Source organism: Micromesistius poutassou (assembly GCF_964030765.1).
Source record: "Micromesistius poutassou genome assembly, chromosome: 4".
Lineage (NCBI taxonomy): Eukaryota > Metazoa > Chordata > Actinopteri > Gadiformes > Gadidae > Micromesistius > Micromesistius poutassou.
In genome coordinates, this window is record NC_140274.1 from 22042113 (window position 1) to 22059594 (window position 17482).

The 17482-nt window shown below is 48.9% G+C and overlaps 1 protein-coding gene across 1 annotated transcript in view; it reads left to right on the forward strand.

Annotated features, from left to right (window-relative positions):
• brip1 (BRCA1 interacting helicase 1) overlaps window positions 1–17482 on the forward strand; it is a 34724-nt gene that overhangs the window by 361 nt on the left and 16881 nt on the right. Inside the window, exons 2-14 of the mRNA XM_084466491.1 lie at window positions 118–247; window positions 470–581; window positions 849–1067; window positions 1266–1411; window positions 1517–1666; window positions 6023–6322; window positions 8949–9170; window positions 10049–10248; window positions 11356–11488; window positions 11631–11785; window positions 12099–12276; window positions 12645–12785; window positions 13057–13218. Of these exons, the coding sequence (XP_084322617.1) occupies window positions 155–247; window positions 470–581; window positions 849–1067; window positions 1266–1411; window positions 1517–1666; window positions 6023–6322; window positions 8949–9170; window positions 10049–10248; window positions 11356–11488; window positions 11631–11785; window positions 12099–12276; window positions 12645–12785; window positions 13057–13218 (2211 nt within the window). The 5' untranslated portion in view covers window positions 118–154. The remainder of the gene's footprint in view (window positions 1–117; window positions 248–469; window positions 582–848; window positions 1068–1265; window positions 1412–1516; window positions 1667–6022; window positions 6323–8948; window positions 9171–10048; window positions 10249–11355; window positions 11489–11630; window positions 11786–12098; window positions 12277–12644; window positions 12786–13056; window positions 13219–17482) is intronic.

Below are 17482 nucleotides of genomic sequence, written 5' to 3' on the forward strand. Positions count from 1 at the left end.
CGTTCACTCACAATGAACGTAAACTCATGTTTACGTTCCTTACGTTCACTCGTGTTAAATGGATTCATTGGTTTTGTGTTGTCTGCCTGTTTCTTCTTCTTCTTCACCGTGTTGTAGTTTCTTGGGTTTAATTCGGACTAGAAGCGGATAAACAATGACGGCTCCCCCGGTGGAGTACACCATCGGAGGGGTGAAGATCCAGTTCCCCTGCAAAGCCTACCCCTCCCAGCTGGCCATGATGAACTCGGTGAGCCTGACTGTCACTTTCTGCTTCACTTGGTCACCACCACACACGACATCAACAAAAGTGACAAGGGGTGATCAAATCTACCCCGAGTACACCACGTTGATCGATAACGCAATACCAATAGTGTATTAATTTGCACTGCTGATGTATTGGTATTATTCCTATGGTATGAGCGCTAGTATATATCAATATATCTCAATATATTGTCTTATACATGTGCAGATTGTTCGAGGGCTGAACTACAGCCAGCACTGTCTCCTGGAGAGTCCTACGGGCAGTGGGAAGAGCCTGGCTCTGCTGTGCTCCGCTCTCGCCTGGCAGCAGGCTCAATACGGTAGGAGGGACAAAGTCTAACTTCTCGTCCCCTTTCAAACAAATAAAGTGTGTCAGGGTGGGGGGGGGCGGTGGTGTGATTAATCCCTTGTGAGCTGTGTATCAGCATTTGAATCTAAAACAATTTAGTAGGAAAAAAAAAAGTATTAAAAGACATCATTAAGGCTTTTTTTTTTATGGACTAATGGCATTTGTTTGCAAAGGTTAATAGTGACTTGAAGTGAAGGTGACTTGAAGGTTAATTGTGGTAACTTGGTTGTTGTGACAGCCAAACCTGAACCAGGAGGAAGCACCCAGGAGGGCAAATGCTGCTCGGAGGAGAAAACAGACAAGACTGGTTCAAAGATGTCAGAGGGCGCCACCCCCTGTCAATGTAGTTGTCACACTAAGGCTCACTGCGCCCCAACGCCGCCCAAGCCAGATGTGGTGGACCTCACTCTGTCGCCTGAGAAACTGGCGGTGCAACATCCATCACCTCAGCAACGTGGTAAATAAATATCCTTAATTATATTCTTAATTATGTCCGTAGCTAGGAGCTAACAATTTACACCTACAAGTGTGTCCCGAGCATCTTGGTTGACACAATTGAATATTGTAATATTCGCAGCTCTTAATATCTCCATGTCATGAAAACAAATGTATGTTGATATCTTCACCCTGTTCTGTGATTTTGCGTCCTTGCCAGATATGCTCATTCCCAAAACGGAGTTGTTTGCCTCGGCTCTCCCGGAAAGCGCACAACAGACCTCGGTCAGCCCGGACTCTGAGAAAGACAACGACGACTTTCAACCCGACAGGAAGCGCCTTCGGACTCCGTCTTCGGATCAGAAGGTATCATGCTTCTTCTTTTTTTTATTTTTTATAACGAGCATGCAGGTATCGTCCTGGCATTCGGATGGGGGTCTCTAAACCTCGTTGTGGTACTCTCTCTCTCAGAGCAGTAAGAGGAAGTGTGTGAACCGCGGCGTGGTGTTCATCGACGATGACCCAGACGATGGCGAGGACCTGGCACCAGCCAACAGGCGCTGGACCATGGAGGTGAAAAGCCAGGCTGTGTCCACGGAGATCGCCAGCACTGAATGCTATGTAAGTCATCATGGATTTATTCTTGACGTCTTGGCAAATAATGTTGTTTTCCACTTTCCTGCCAGTTTTCCACATAGCAGTTTACAGTTTACATAGCGGCTAGCACATTTGCACCTCTAGTGCATATCTTCAAGGCTACGGCAATAGTTTTAAAAGTTATATATTACATTAGGTCAAAATGGCAAGGTGACTCATCATCTCACTAAAGTACTACCAGCTACGTATTCTCTCTTCTAACCGGAAATGGGAAACCAGATTGGTCGTCATGGCGGCGCGCATTGTTTAGCCTGGAACAAGGTGGAATACTTTCTCTGGGAAAGGCCTATTTCAGGCTGTTGGCTCCCATTTACAATCACCACCAGGTGGCAGTGGAGTCCACGTAATAGTCAGCTGGCCCTGATTGAAAGGGCCCAGATAAAGTGGATGCCTTCAGTGATTACTAAAAAATGCTGCGTTTGTCTTAAATGTCTCTCAACCGGTGCCAAATATTAGAAAATGCAGGTGATGCATATTTGGGTACAATAAATGAAGTATATGGTTTGGATATTAAGTTAACCTCGTTTATAGGGCAAAGCCCGGATATTCGAATACTATGATGTATTATCAATGTTTTTATGGCGATCCGTCCCCCACAATAGCGTCTGTGATTTATTAAAAAATAAAGCCCTACTTGTTAAGCTCCATTTTTTTTTTTGGTTTTGGTAGTTCTATAAATCCTCTGAAAGAGCATTTGAACAGAACACAATGAATTCAGTCTTTGGACCTCTTTACGAACTGATCTGCAAATGATGGTTCATTAATCAATAACATTTATGAAGCAGCAGGGGCTTTAAGCGTTTGGTATTGATTTAAAAAAAAAAAAGAAAATGTTGCCCTATTGTCCAAACATGTAACTTTCTCCTTTTGAAACGTTAGGATTAGGCCCCTGTGATTGGATCTCTGCATGGCAACCAGTGCGATGTGTAAACCTGTTGCCATGCTCAAAAAGAAACCAAGTCAGGGCGCGGGGCCGTCCGGGGTCACGGCGGGCCGTGAAACGTATCGAGAGCCCGCTGCGCTGGTAAATAATCCATGTCGTTTGGTTACACCACCAAGTAGGCTGCCGGGATCAACACCCTACCCCGGAACCCGGTCCCAAGCCGCGGCGTCAAAGTACACCCCACGCTGGTTCCCCCCCACCCCCCCACCCCCCCCCACGAATCAGTAATCTCCTACAACAGCGTCTTAATGCGGCCACAGGTGTGCCACTTGGATTTGGCAATGCGGGGATGGAGCGTAGGGTGGAAAAAGAGGAGGGCGAGCAGAAGAGTAGAGAAGAAAAAAAAAAAAAAAAAAAAAACCCCGTGTCCCTCTCCAGTTTCCGTGAAGCTACCTGAACCTGGCTCCTTTGTCCCGCGAGCGCTGACTGATGGCCTGAATGGGCCTCTTTGAAGCAAGCTCCAGTTTTAATTAAGAGGGTTTGCCTCGCCTGGGCCGCTGATCTGTGAAAGCCACAGGGATAAATATTGAATGGGGTTCACCCACTGGTTACTGCGCCCCAGGGATAAACAGGTGCTTCGGAGGGCAGATATTTGCCGGGCCCCCCCCCCCACCACCCCCCACCAACCCCCACCACTATGCGCACTGTGTGCCCATGCATACAGGGGCGGGGGGCGGGGGGGTGTTTGGTGTCATGTCTTCAAAGCTGTTGCGTATTGGTGAGCCCACCTCGGAGGAATGCCTTCCAGGGCCCCGTGAGTCTCGGGCAGGAGAAGCAAATTGCCGTCCGGCAGGAAGGTGGCAGCGACACGGAGCTCCCAGACTGCGAGGCTTCAGCCTCTCGACGCCCCCCCCCCCCCCCCCCCTCCCCCCTCGCTGGCCCCCCACTGTGTGAGATTCCCATCTCTCAGGTGTTGGCAGCAGAGGGTAGCAGCAGCAGCTGAGAAGCCCGGGTATCGTTACCTGTGAATACTCGGTGGGGGTGGGGGGGGGGAATTCATTGATACCACTAAACTAGCTATTCAAGTATTTATCTTTTTTATTTATATGCAGTTTATAATCTTGTACTGCCCATGGAGTATTATTATTATTATTATTATTATTATTATTATAGGGTGCACACGTTGAGAACCAACCTGTTTCCACTGCGTCGCGTCGCGGCGTCGCGGCGAACGGACGCGTGATTGCGCCGCTCCGCCGTTCTCCCCGGGTCGCTCATATTGTGTGACGGAGAAAGTGAAGCTTTCTCACCCTCGGTGTTACCCAAGAACCCGAGTCCCCGGTCCGCTGAATGAGACGTTGTGTCCGCGCTCACAGCGACGGTGCCCCTTCGTGCCCCCTGTAGCCCAGTTATCTGCATTCCTTTCCAGGGGGGTGTCTGCTCTCGGCCGCGGGGCCAAGCTCTTGAAAACCTTGTTGTGCTGGCATCTCGGGAGGCAGGCGTGTAACGGGATACCCTTGTGTCAGCTGTTTCCTGCTGCTGGCTCCTGACAAGGGCCTCTATTCATCAGTGGCGGCCCCCGCTACTACCCCCGCGCTCGGGCCCTTCTCTTCCCCCACCTCCCCCCCCGTCCCCCATCCCCCCCCCACCTGCTGATGAATAAGTAATTATTGGCTATCTCGGAGCAGGATATTTGGATGCCTCTATTTAATGTGGCAGCAGCAGGTAAGGCGATCGGGCCCCGGGTTCCAGGTTGCGAGGCGTAACTGTTCCAGGGGAGAAAGGTAACATGAACTGGTGTCGAGGGGGGGGGGGGCGGGGGGGTGGGGTGGGGGCCGGGCCCCCTGTTTGTTTTTTCCCATCGGCTCAGAGCTCCTTATCCCTCTTAACTTCTGTGACGCGACTCTGCAAAGGGGCTCCTCTCGCTGGCCTCTCCGGCAACACGCATTGTAATATTTGATGGGCAAACACCCTCTGAGAAAGTGAGCCGGCGGGTAACCGGAGCGCCTCATCTCTCTCGAGAAGCACCGGCTTTAGAGCTGTGCGCAGCGTCGGTGCCGCCGGCTTTAGAGGGCGGCCAAAGACGCGCTGGCACCCGTTGTTTTTACGGGATCATATTTTGATGTAATAATTCCAAATGTGACAAATTTGTTGATCTGTGGGGCCACTGTAACTTATATACTTTTGATTTCCAATACCGCTGAGAGGACGTGGGCCATTGAGATGCAGGGTTTAACACTTTGAACTATGTCACGTTGCAATGTGCCAGATTGTAAACGTACACTTTGCAAAGAAGTTTGGACTGTGGGAAAGAAACCTTGACGTCTGCAAAAGGTCCAAATCCTTACATTTGCCGTCACTGTGAGCCACGGACGTTTAAAATGATTTCCATCAAAATATGACATCAAATATGACCTGACAATTTACACTGTAATTAAATAGTGGACTGATGTTGGTCCTAAAATGAAGGGAAATTATGTGACGGCATATTTCAAGTTTTCGTTTATCATTAATTTATTTGCCAAAATTACTGAAGCACATAGAAGCTTTTTGGGTGGTATTCTAAATGAATGCTTATTAATTGTGGTTAATTGTATATGTGATCTGATGTGTATTCGACAGTAGAGTTTCTGTAGTGGGCACAGTGTGCATTTGATCTCATATTTATTTTGAACGGCCTCACTATTGTGCAGCATATTACAGCAGATATGTATAGCTAATTTCTCACATACAAAATCATTCTACAAAAGTTCACGTCTTTTTTTTTTTTTTAATCTAGTGGCAATTAGAAACACTTGATAGTGTGTTGTGATTCGTGGGGTCCTGGTATTGCATTGTGCATGACGTGTACAATACTACAACTGAGAAAGCCAGCGATGATGCATGAGTGTCATTGAACATACTTGAAGTAGGCCACTTAGAAGGGCTCTCCAAACAAGCAGGATCAGTTTCATAAGTGATGCCCTTCACCTGTGAACTGCAGAGAAAGAATCCACCACATGTCATTGGACAGCCAATTATGAAGCGGCTAGATTTACTGGCTCTGAATAACGGGAGGGGATATCGCCTTTCAGTGCATAGAAAAGTCATTTGACACAGACAAGACTCCCTCTGTATAGATACAAATTCTTTGTGCTCGCCTCTACGTTTTCAGCAGAATGTATACATGGCAGTCTGTCACGGTGTACACAATGGTGATAAATTGATTTCGTTCATTTATTTACAACGACATGACATAAAAGAGAACCACTCAAGGTTCATCATTTCTGTGTGATTAGAATACTTTCTTCCTATCCCTCTATCTAAAGCTGATTGGCTGTATTTTTTTTCAATTAACTTTTTTCAATTAACTTAACTCCCATCGGTTGCAGTCCCCCAGTCAATCCTATATTCACCAGTGGACGCTCTGTCCCTTCTCCTTCTGCCCACCTCCCCAGTCCCCCGTGGCACACCCGCTGTCCCGTCCCCCTTGCTTCCTGTGCCCGTGCTCAGACGGCGCCGCCGCCGCCGACGCAAAACCCAAGGACAAAGAGGCCAAGAAGAAGGTCCCCAAGATCTTCTTCGGCACGCGCACGCACAAGCAGATCGCGCAGATCGCGCACGAGCTGAAGCGCACGCTCTACTCCGGCGTTCCCATGACCATCCTGTCCAGCCGCGACCACACCTGCGTGAACCCCGAGGTGATACGCCACGGCAACCGCAACGAGCGCTGCAAGGAGCTGTTGGAGGCCAAGGACGTGAGTACGGGAACTCTTCCATCAAAGGGTACCCCGGAGCTGCAGCAGCAGCAGCAGCAGGAACACGTCAGGTGCGGGGGGGCGGCGTTGGCTCAGGGGGGTACAGCTGGGTCAGCTGGTAGACCGCAAGGTTGCTGCCTGGTTCGATTCCCCCGGCTCCTCCTCCTCCTAGCTGTGTTGAGTGTCGGGGTGTACCCCTGAGCGAGACGCCCTCACCCTGACTGCTCCTGACGAGCTGGCTGTCCGCCCCTGCGTGGTCGACTCCGCCGTCGGTGTGTGAATGTGTGCATGAACGGGTGAATGTCAGTCAACACTGTAAAGCGCTTTTGGATAAAAGCGCTATATACATGAGGACCGTTTATCAGGTATCGGTGTGGCACCATCGTTACAAATCAGTACCAGACACGAGTCAAGTGTGTTATATTGGCGGTTTTTTGGCAATGCATTTGTCTTGCATGCTCTTGGCCCCAAACAAGAGGGTAAAACATTGTTTTGTTCCCCAATAGGGTTGTTAATGTTATGTAGTTGCATACATTACATTCCGTACAACCATGAATATGTACTTTTATGGCCATTTTGGCATCAGGGTGTACCTAGAAAGGCCCTATGTCAAAAAGAGTTCAACTTGTCCAAGTCACACACCAACACCACCATCAGAGCTGTGGAAGCTTACACCTCATGACAATCTTTTACATGAATGGGAATCCCCCACAAAGAGGCGGCTGGAACTATACATTTAAAATCCACTTTGACTGACTTACCCCCTGGGGTATGTGGTGACTGCCCCCCCCCTCACCCCTCCACCCCCAGCCTGTACTGTAAAGAGACCTCCATTCAAAGAAAACGGTGTAACATAAACCCCACAGTTCAACAGCCATGGCAAGAAAAGACTCCCACCACTGTAGCCCTGGGGGGGGGGGAAAGTCATGCACCCATATTGTTGCTAGTGATGCTGCCACAATATCCACAATTGGCCCGACAGGGTCTTTATGACACACCGAAATGTCAAAAAGCCTCAGGAAGATCGTCGCTTAGGGATCCCCAGACACTTTGGGAAACTTTGTCTAACCCCACCTAGTGCTTATAGTGTCCAAAAGGTGAGGCGCCTGGTATTATCGGCACAATTAAGCTGTCACTGGAGGTGTCTGCTCTGCCGGCCGCGGTGAGCTCATCGTCCTCAAACTCTCTTGTCTGTTAAAATGAATGAAGGCGCTGGCCCTGCCGTAACCCCCCTCGGAGAATGCGTTTCATCAATGTTGTGCCTTTTGGTCACTTAAGGGGCATTCTAAACACCTGGTGTCGAGTCACACACACACACACACCCGCACGCACACACTCACTCACACACTCACTCGCTCACTATATTTCTTCAGAATTAGTGTTTGCACGACTGAAGTTCCAAGAGTTGCCGTTCATTTCTTCTTGAGGTGGTGGGGGGGTTGTGGGGTGTAAAGTGAAGTGTTTACGACAATGGCACTATGGTAACTGAACCCTCCACATCTTCCCCATTCATCGTGCAGACAGGCTTCAGTGCTGGTGGTTTAGTGTCTGAGCTTATTTGTCCCGGCGCACCACTGCAAAATAGGAGCCACTGTACACAGACACACCCTCCTAATGCTGCCGTACTGTCAGCCTGTCCCGCTGGGCTGTGACGATGGCGTTTCACTGCAGGGTACTTGGGTTGTGTACTTGTGTCGGTCCCTGTGTGTGTTGTGTGTGTGACCTCCAGCTCTTGCACTCATATGCGATACATGGGCGCGACATGGGAGGTTGACAAAAGCAGGCACCTCTGCCGACAGCTTAATTGGGGTTTAGTACATGAGACTCCAGTGCGGCGGCACACACATCCTCCACATAATTCAACGGGCTAGAATGTCACCCGGTACACACACACACACACACACACACACACACACACACACACACACACACACACACACACACACACACACACACACACACACACACACACACACACACACACACACACACACACAGTGACACCGAGGGCGTCCCGTCGGCCAACTGTCGTATCCACAACGAGGAGACTAGAGAGGAGTCAAAATAATAAAAAGAAGAAGATTACATTCTATGAGGAGGTTAATTCTGTTATGGCAATGTCTGTCGGTCGGGGAGTGGCTATATGAACACGATTTAAGAATAATAATAATACAGACAATAAAGACAATTAATATTATCAAAAATATCATCGATTGAAGCGACGTTATCATGTGTCACGATAGGACCAAGCGCCACGTCAATGTCATGACCTCCTCCCGCCCCAGTAGTAGTAGTAGTAGTGGTGGCGACGCTGCCCTTTTTACTCTGAACAGAGGTGTGTGCGTGTCTGTCTAATTCTGTTATAGCAATGTATGTCGGGGAGTGGCTATATGAACACGATTTAAGAATAACAATAATACAGACAATAAAGACAATTATTATTATCAGCTGCTGCTGCTGCTCCGGGCTACCCTTTGATTAAATATCATCGATTGAAGCGACATTATTAGTGTCACGATAGGACCAAGCGCCACGTCAGTGTCATGACCTCCTCCCGCCCCAGTAGTGGTGATGCTGCTGCCCTTTTTACTCTGAACAGAGGTGTGTGCGTGTCTGTCTCCCTCAGGGCAAGTCGTGCAGCTACTACCACAACGTCCACCGGATGCGGGACCAGGCGGTGCTGCAGGGGGCCCACGGCCTGGACCAGGCCTGGGACGTGGAGGACCTGGTGCGCGTGGGCAAACGCATCCGGGCCTGCTCCTACTACGCCGCCCGCGAGCTGATGCAGGACGCCCGCATCGTGTTCTGCCCCTACAACTACCTGCTGGACCCGCTCATCAGAGAGAGTGTGAGCGCCGCGTGTGTGTGTCTTTGTGTGTGTGTGTGTCTTTGTGTGTGTGTGTGTGTGTGTGTGTGTGTGTGTGTGTTGTCGTGGGTTCCATTTAATGGCACAGGCTTGCAAGTAGCAACCTAAAGAGCATTTTTTTTTCTGATGCATTGCTCAATAATATGCATTTCTCAATAATAAAACATAGAATAGAAGTAAGTAAGTAATAAATATCAACACAAATACAAAACGCCTATACGGTATACATAGGGACAGGGTACGGGGATAACGTATGATATTTTGGATACATTTCTGGAAATATTATGAGAATATTGTTGTTGTGAATTTAATCTGCATCATCCTGCACTGTTGTTGTCTGTGTTTTTTGTAAGTATGAAAACCTTCGGGGGCTACTCCCTCTCTCAACTAGCCTAGTCCTAACTAGACCTTCGTACTCATTTCATTCATAACGATGGTCTAGAACTGCTATAGAGACAAACTATTGCTCACTTGAAGGAGGGTGCTGTTGAAGTTTAAAACCTATTGGCTCTGCCCAGTGCCACTCTGGATATGCCTTAACCAATCGCTAACGTTTGGTCGTGACGTATTTCTTCCTGCTGCTTCCTGGTATTCGTTTGACTACGACTGAAACTCGCGATGCACGACCTGTACGTCACTGTCCTCAGCTCCGCGCCTCCTGTTCGCTGATTGGAGGGGACAAACTTGAGGGGAAAAGAAAGCGTGCGAACATAACACTACACCCAGACCGAAGTACTGAAGGGAAATGAAAATTGTGCGGAAGTACGGAGGCGGGCGGAACCAGGCTATCTCTTAACTAACCCTGATCTCCGCCATTTCTAACCCTGACCCTGACCTCTGCCTCTCGCGCTCTCGTCCAGATGGAGATCAACCTGGCCGGCCAGATCGTGGTACTGGACGAAGCCCACAACATCGAGGACTGCGCCCGGGAGAGCGCCAGCTACACCCTGGACCAGAACCTGCTGAAGATGGCCAAGGACGAGCTGGACGGCATGGTCTCCCACAACGTCCGGCCGGCCGACCACACGCCGCTGCGCAACTTCTGCGCCAGCCTCGCAAAGTCAGTCAGTGCCAAGACGCACCCTGCACACGCACACACACACACCGGGGACGTCTTCTGTAACGTCATTCACACTCCATGTTCAGTGTTCAGGTCGTACGTAGGGGTGTAAATATTGCTCGGTTTGTATTGATTAATCGATTTATACAGCCGACAATTCGATGCATCGATTCGTCTGCAGGAGTATCGATTATATAAAAAAAAAATATATATATATATATATTTTTTTTTTAGCACTTAAGTGTGTATAGAATACTGTTTCTGTATTCTCAATAAAAGGCAAATTATTATTATTTTGTTGATTTATTAGATAGATATTATATTAATAGATATAGATATAATGTAAAAAATATTTGAGTATCGAATCGTATCGTGGGGGAATTCTGAAGTATCGAAAATAATTAAATCGTTGGCTTAAGAAATCGATATTGAATCGAATCGTCATGAAGGCTCCGATTCACACCCCTAGACGTACGGGAGGAATCGCGGAAGTGGGAAGAGTTCCTGCCTCTCTGATTTGATAGCGTTCACACACTGATGCCTCTGGGGGGGATTTTGGAAGGCGGGCTGGGCCGCTGAAGTGGTCCTGTTGAAAACATTACGTTACGTGCAAAGAACACAGTGTTGATGTTATTGGGGCGCGTCCCATTAAGGCCCAGTCCTTAACCACAGCGACCGGGGTTTGATTTTGGGGTTTGCCCGTGGTCCTTTGCTGCATGACTTCCCCCTCTATCTCCCACACCCTCCTGTCTTACTTAAAAAAAAAAAAAAAGATATATGAACTATTTATCAAACGAACAAAACACTTCATAAACAGGATATCCCAAGAGTTCAACTGCCTCAGAGACGCCATCTTGATCCAATCATCACAAATTGGACATATGGGATCTGTCTGTGAAGTTCCTGAATCTCCCACTCGTAAATTTAAGTCGTGACCTGAATGCTTTTTTTTTTTCCCACATCCACATTCTCAAAAAAACATTCTCATGTGTGGTATAAATCGTGCATAAAATCTTTTGAACCTTTATCGATTTGGTTTTCCCCTTCTCTCTGCTCGGGGGTCGGGGTCGTTCATTTGTGTGTTCATGTTTTGTTCCACGGGTGCAGCTGGATCCACGAGAGCCAGAGCCTGATGTCGGAGCGGGGCTTTGAGACCGCCTGTAAAGTGTGGACCGGCAAGGATGTCGTGGGCATTTTCCACGGCCTCGGCATCACCGCTGCTACCTTTGGGATGCTTCAGGTACGCTTGCTTTAACCTCCGTAAAAAAATATTTTTTATTTTAAATACTTAAATACATATTTCTCTCGCTCCGCTACGTTCCTGTCTCGGTTTCAGTCCCCTTTTGTTATCTGTGTGTCTTTCTGTACCCCTTTTCTCTCAGAAAAACTTGGCGGCGGTGCTGGAGAAGGAGGAGCGCGTGGGCATCGTGAACGGCAGGGAGGAGACGGTCACCATGCCGACCATCAGCGCTGTCGTCAGCTCGGTCCTCAAAAGTCTGTTCATGGTCCTGGACTACCTCTTCAGGGAGCACTCCAGGTCAGCCGAGGTCACCACCACGATCGAGCGACTTTGGGCTTGAGTGTCGCTTCGACACACACACGTGCGCGTGAATCTTCTTCCTTTGTCAAATACACACGTCACTTGATGCGTGCACTTTATTATTTGGTCAGCACAACCTAAGCCGTCAGATTCATCACCCCTTCCTGATTAGTGCATTACCGCATGCCCACCACGCTTCGCAATAAAAAAACAAAAAAATGTAAAATGCATGTATTAACGCTTTCACAGAGAATAATTAAAACCACGGCCAAATCGTTGGGGGTAACGATATCAAAACGCCCTCTTCCAGGTTCGCTGAGGACTACCGGGTGGCCCTGCAGCAGACCTACACCTGGACCAACCAGGTCCAGCCCGACGTGCCCGACGGCAACGGGTTCTTCGCCCGACCACGGGCCCGGCGCCGCCAGGCCGCACGCGTGAAGGCGGCCGTGCTGACGCTGAGCTTCTGGTGCCTCAACCCCGCCGTGGTGAGGGGGCCCCCCCGGCAGAGGGGCCTTTTTATAGAACGTACACTCGATACACATGTAGCGGCGAAGCGTGCGCTCTTGTCATGGTCATGGACATCTCTTTGGCGCATTGGTGTGACCAGACGTTTTTGCTTGTGAAACGTCGCTTTTGACAGCAGCTGTGTGCGTGTGGGTGGGTGGGTGTGTGTGGGGGTGTGTGTGTGTGTGTGTCTGCATGCATGTGTGTCTTTGTACTCGCCATACACGCGTTGGTTTACACATGCAAGACATCCCCCCCCCCGGATTGGCGTACGTAATACACGGACACGTCCACTAATGAGAAACCCGTGGTTTTGCTCCTCTTCCCCCCCCCCCCCCCCCACCACCAGTCGTTCTTGGACCTGGGGAAGTCCGTGCGCACCATAGTGCTCACCTCAGGAACCCTCTCCCCCATGGGCTCCTTCTCCTCAGAGCTGGGGGTCAAGTTCTCCATCCAGCTGGAAGCCAGCCACGTCATCGGCAAGTCGCAGGTCAGAGCGCGCGCCCCGGTCGCCCCCGCGGGCCCCCCCCCGTCCATGGATGCTGCACCTTGTTAATGAGGGATATGGATATAGATATAGATAGATAGATAGATAGATAGATAGATTGATTGATTGATTGATTGATTGATAGACATCCTAGCTAACACATACGTGTGGTTTGTCTTTGTAGCCTACATACATAAACAAAAGCAAAAAAAAAACGGTTCCCAGATCCTCTGAGTAAAAGGGGTGTCCCTCGGTCTCCGTTCGTCCTCCCCAGGTGTGGGTCGGTACCATCGGCTCGGGGCCGCAGGGCAAGAAGCTCCTGGCCACCTTCCAGCACACGGAGACCTTCTCCTTCCAGGACGAGGTGGGCAGCCTGCTGCTCAACATCTGCCACGCCGTGTCCAAGGGAGTGCTCTGCTTCCTGCCCTCCTACAAGGTAGGGAACTCCTCTGTAGATGAAAATCAACAACAACAATCGATGCCAGCAGCAAAAGAACATGTTCCCAGTCGTCACAGCGCCGCACACATGGTACTTAAAGTGTCAGTGAAGGCCCCTGTTTCAGCTCCAATTCGAACACTGAAAAAAAAAATCTGGCTAAGACTTCCAGGAAGTCTTAGCCAGATTTTCTTTCCAGGAAGGGGCGGGGCGGGGCGGGGGGGGGGGGGGGGGGTGGTTAGGCTCGTCTTGGTCACGGCTCATGGCAGCTTAGTCGTTTTTATTGAAGCCAGTACACGTGGTTTAATATGAGTGTTTTTTCGGGGCGGCAGTAGCTCTGGAGGTGGAGCGGGGTTGACTGGTCACCGTCCGGAAGGTTGCTGGTTCGATCCCCCGGCTCCTCCTCCTAAGCAAGAGTGTCGAGGTGTCCCTCCTGAGCGAGACGCCCTCCTCACCCCCACGACTGATCCTGACGAGCTGGCTGGCTGTCTGTCGACCTGCGTGGTTGACGCCGCTGTCGGTGTGTCAATGTGTGAATGAGTGGTTGTCAGTTCACATTTAGCAAAATCCCCTAAATGTGAATGTAAGCGTTTATTATGAATGATGTTGACATGAGGCACACCCAGGCGTCATACTTTCACTGACAAGAACTTGAACCCTCTCTCGTGTGCGTGGTTGTCAACCTCTCCGACAGAGCTCTACACGTCCACACACACCGTGCTGTCTCTCCATGTCGGGGTCACTTCGGACGTCAAAGTAACGTCAAAAATAGAAGCAGGTGACTCAGGATTTTATACCTGTTTTATGAATTGAAAAAGCTGCGATTTTAGTAATTGTTAGAAAATTACATTGATTACTATGTTAAGGATCACAGATGACATCTTAAGAAAAACATGTATTTGGGTTCAAAGCACTTTAAACGCTGCTTGTGATTGGGTTTAATGTTATATATGAAATATATAACATTATATAACAATGAAGTGCAACCGACTTCATCCGGAAAATGTGGCCCAACCAATCATAAACGGGTTTGTTCAGAGCAGCGCAGTCTTTTTTATGCATCTTGTATTTTTGTCAAATTTGATGTGAACACACATCCCTGTGCTTATGGAACAGCATAGCTCTGGTGACACAGACGGTGGAGAGTCTGCGTTCCCCACAGTGCCCACTAGGAGGGGCTAGAGACCATGCATTCGATTCCAAGCTCATCTCTCGAGCATTCTGGAAATGCAAAAAAAAAAAAAAAAAAGAAAATCACACAAAGAACTTGCTTGACAGTTTTCATGCAACAGGAACCAATCCCCACTCTTTCCGTCGCTCGTGGAGCAGGCCGTGGGTGATAATATTGTTAGGAGAGATCATTGCTAAATCAATAGGGCCTGCTTGACAGCCCCGGAGCTGCCACGGCCCTGCAGGAAGTGTATCCTCTTTCACTTAATGAGGGCGCGTCTAAGGGCCTCGCTGATAGACACTTTGTCCATCCTTTGTTTGTTATGCATTCTTCGGTCATGAATAATTAAATTCCACTCCAGCCTGATTGTCACATCACTTCACAAAGAGGGGCAACCGGGTTTCACCTTCATTGTGCGTGTCTCTGTGTTACACGGTGTGTTTCATTCTCTCCAGTGTGAGTGGCCCTAATGACGGTGTAGCTGGCCGGCCTCGAACGTAGCTTTCACCGCGCGTCTCGTAAAATACATATCGCTTCCAACACTGACGTGGGGGGGGGGGGGGGGGGGTTGACGTTTGAACAGAACAGACATGTGTCTGTTCTGCGTTGTTGTTCTTTTCCAATTTACCGTTTTATGAATTGTATTCGTTATAATCACTGGTTATTATGTTTATATATATCCTTTTGTTTTATATATACATATGCAGTCACATTTATATTTATTTATTTGATGGATCATGTAAGAGTTCTCTATCTCGATTTCTCTGCTGGTGCATTAATATTTAATCCAGAGCTGCCTCTTAAAGATGAAGAGAGGAGGGCATATGAGGAGCTGGGGGTATTAATTGGAGACTGTGGATGCCTCGTTGGTGCCACTAAGTCCCGTCTGCCATGTGACGTGTGTGTGTCTGTTTTTGTGTGTGTGTGTGTGTGTGTGTGTGAGAGAGAGAGAGAGCCCGAGCATGCGTGAGCACACAGCACGTTTGTGCGAGCTTGCTTGTTTGTGACCGTGTACAAAGTGGTGAAAGACGCCAGGAAACAACTCCAGACGGCCCGTTTCAGTGCAATCCATTTCCGTGGCTCTGCCAGAGACACACGGGGAGACCAGCAAGGTCGTTCTGCTGTCTGTCTGTCTGTCTGTCTGTCTGTCCAGCGTCTCGCTGTCCCGCTCAGAGCTGCTGCTCCTGTTGTCACATCACTGCAGTAAAATGTTGGAATTAGTATAGAGAGAGTATTTATGTATTTTGGTTGGCAAAAGAAAGTTGATATGTTATTTATTATTGTTGCTTATTGTCATTGGGCTATTGTGGCGTGAGTGAGCTGTGATGTTTGTGTTTTGTGCACATGAGAAGTGAAACGTTGCACTCGTTACTTTTCAGGTTTATTACCCGCTTCCCTTTTTTTAGAGAAATAAACAAACAAACAAAAGTGGAATACTGAGTAATATCCTTTTGTACGCCGGGTTGCCCTTTCCGTGGGGAGAAAACGGAACACATATTATACGGCACAGTTTTATCCTGAAGCCGAAAACCGAGGCAAATATGTTTTTACCATACATTAGAGCATTGTGTGCATTGTGTGAGTTTTTTTTGTAATAGTGTATATAGTGTGACTTTCAGTGACGAGCAGCACGCTCTGTAATATCATACGCTAGGTATGCAGCTCATGATATTTTTGACCAGATAAATCAGGACAAATCGTATTTATCATTTGTACGTCCACAATCCTGGTGTCTTGGGCCATCATTACTCTTTCATCTTCTGGCATTTCCACTGCTGCTACCACCGTAGAGCAAACTCTCGCTGGACTGCCGGGAGGTCGGGATGCCGTGTGATTGTCCGACGTGGGGGTCTACTACGGCAACGGTAATGCAGACGCACACGGACACCCGTGCAGACACACCCTGCATGCGAGTTTTCCCCAGACAGACTGCGGGCACTGCGGCTTTGTTGTGCTCTGGCTTCACCAGCCCCCCCCGGTTAATGCCCATAAACCCCCCCCCCCCCCCCCCCCCCCCAGCCTCGCAGGGACCCAGCAGCACAGGGGAGTGGGGGTGGGGGGGGGGGGCAGCTGGGGGGGGGTGCAGAGGTGAAAGATCTGGAGGGTGGCGTGGAGGAGGGGGAGGGAAATACAAGATGCTTTTAAAGGAGATTAAGATAAGGGCTATTAGTGGCGATGTCGCCTTTCTGTCTGTGCGAAGATGCGCCCGGGCCGCCGTGCCTAGGGCTGGGGTTTGTGCAGTGGCCAGGGTGCTGGTGGTGCTGCTGCTGCTGGTGGTGGTGGTGCTGGTGGTGGCGGCGGTGGTGGTGGTGGAGCAGCAGCAGTATGGAGGTGTCAATGGCTGGTGTGTGTCAAGTCAAAATCAAACCACGCATGCAACACACACACACACACACACACACACACACACACACACACACACACACACACACACACACACACACACACACACACACACACACACACACACACACACACACACAGTGTGTGTGTTATCAGCGCAATACATATGGTCAACATATCATCGATATTCACTCCACTTTCAACCTCCTTCCTTTTGTTTTTGAAAATAATCTCCCATTTCCCGTTCAATTTCCTATCCTGTTGTCGATATGAATTTATGAAATCAATCTATAATAAGATATTGCTGATCACGGTACAAATGTGACGATATTGTAAAACGTTGCTACACTGGCAGCCCTCTCTTTATCCTCCATGGTCATGTGTGTGCTTAATGTGCGCCTTAAATGTGCGTCTTTATGAGTGCGTGTGTGTGTTTGTGCGTATCAGGTTGAGGGGAGGACTTTTTTTTGTCAACGCTGAAGGTTTGAGCTTAGATAATGTTTTATTTGGTCTTTTACAGTGGAAAGTGTAGGGGGTTACTGCAGTCCTGGTAGAACTAGTCTTCAGTGCAGTGCAGGCAGTGTCACTTTGTGCTGTTTCTCAGTGACAGCTAGCCTCTACATTCCTGCTCTTTGCACAACAACAACAACCGGTGACTGCTCGTCACATAATAAACACTTAACTCGACAAAAATACACGGGTTTACAAAATGTAATATTATTTGTGTGTATGATGATGCAAATTTTATAA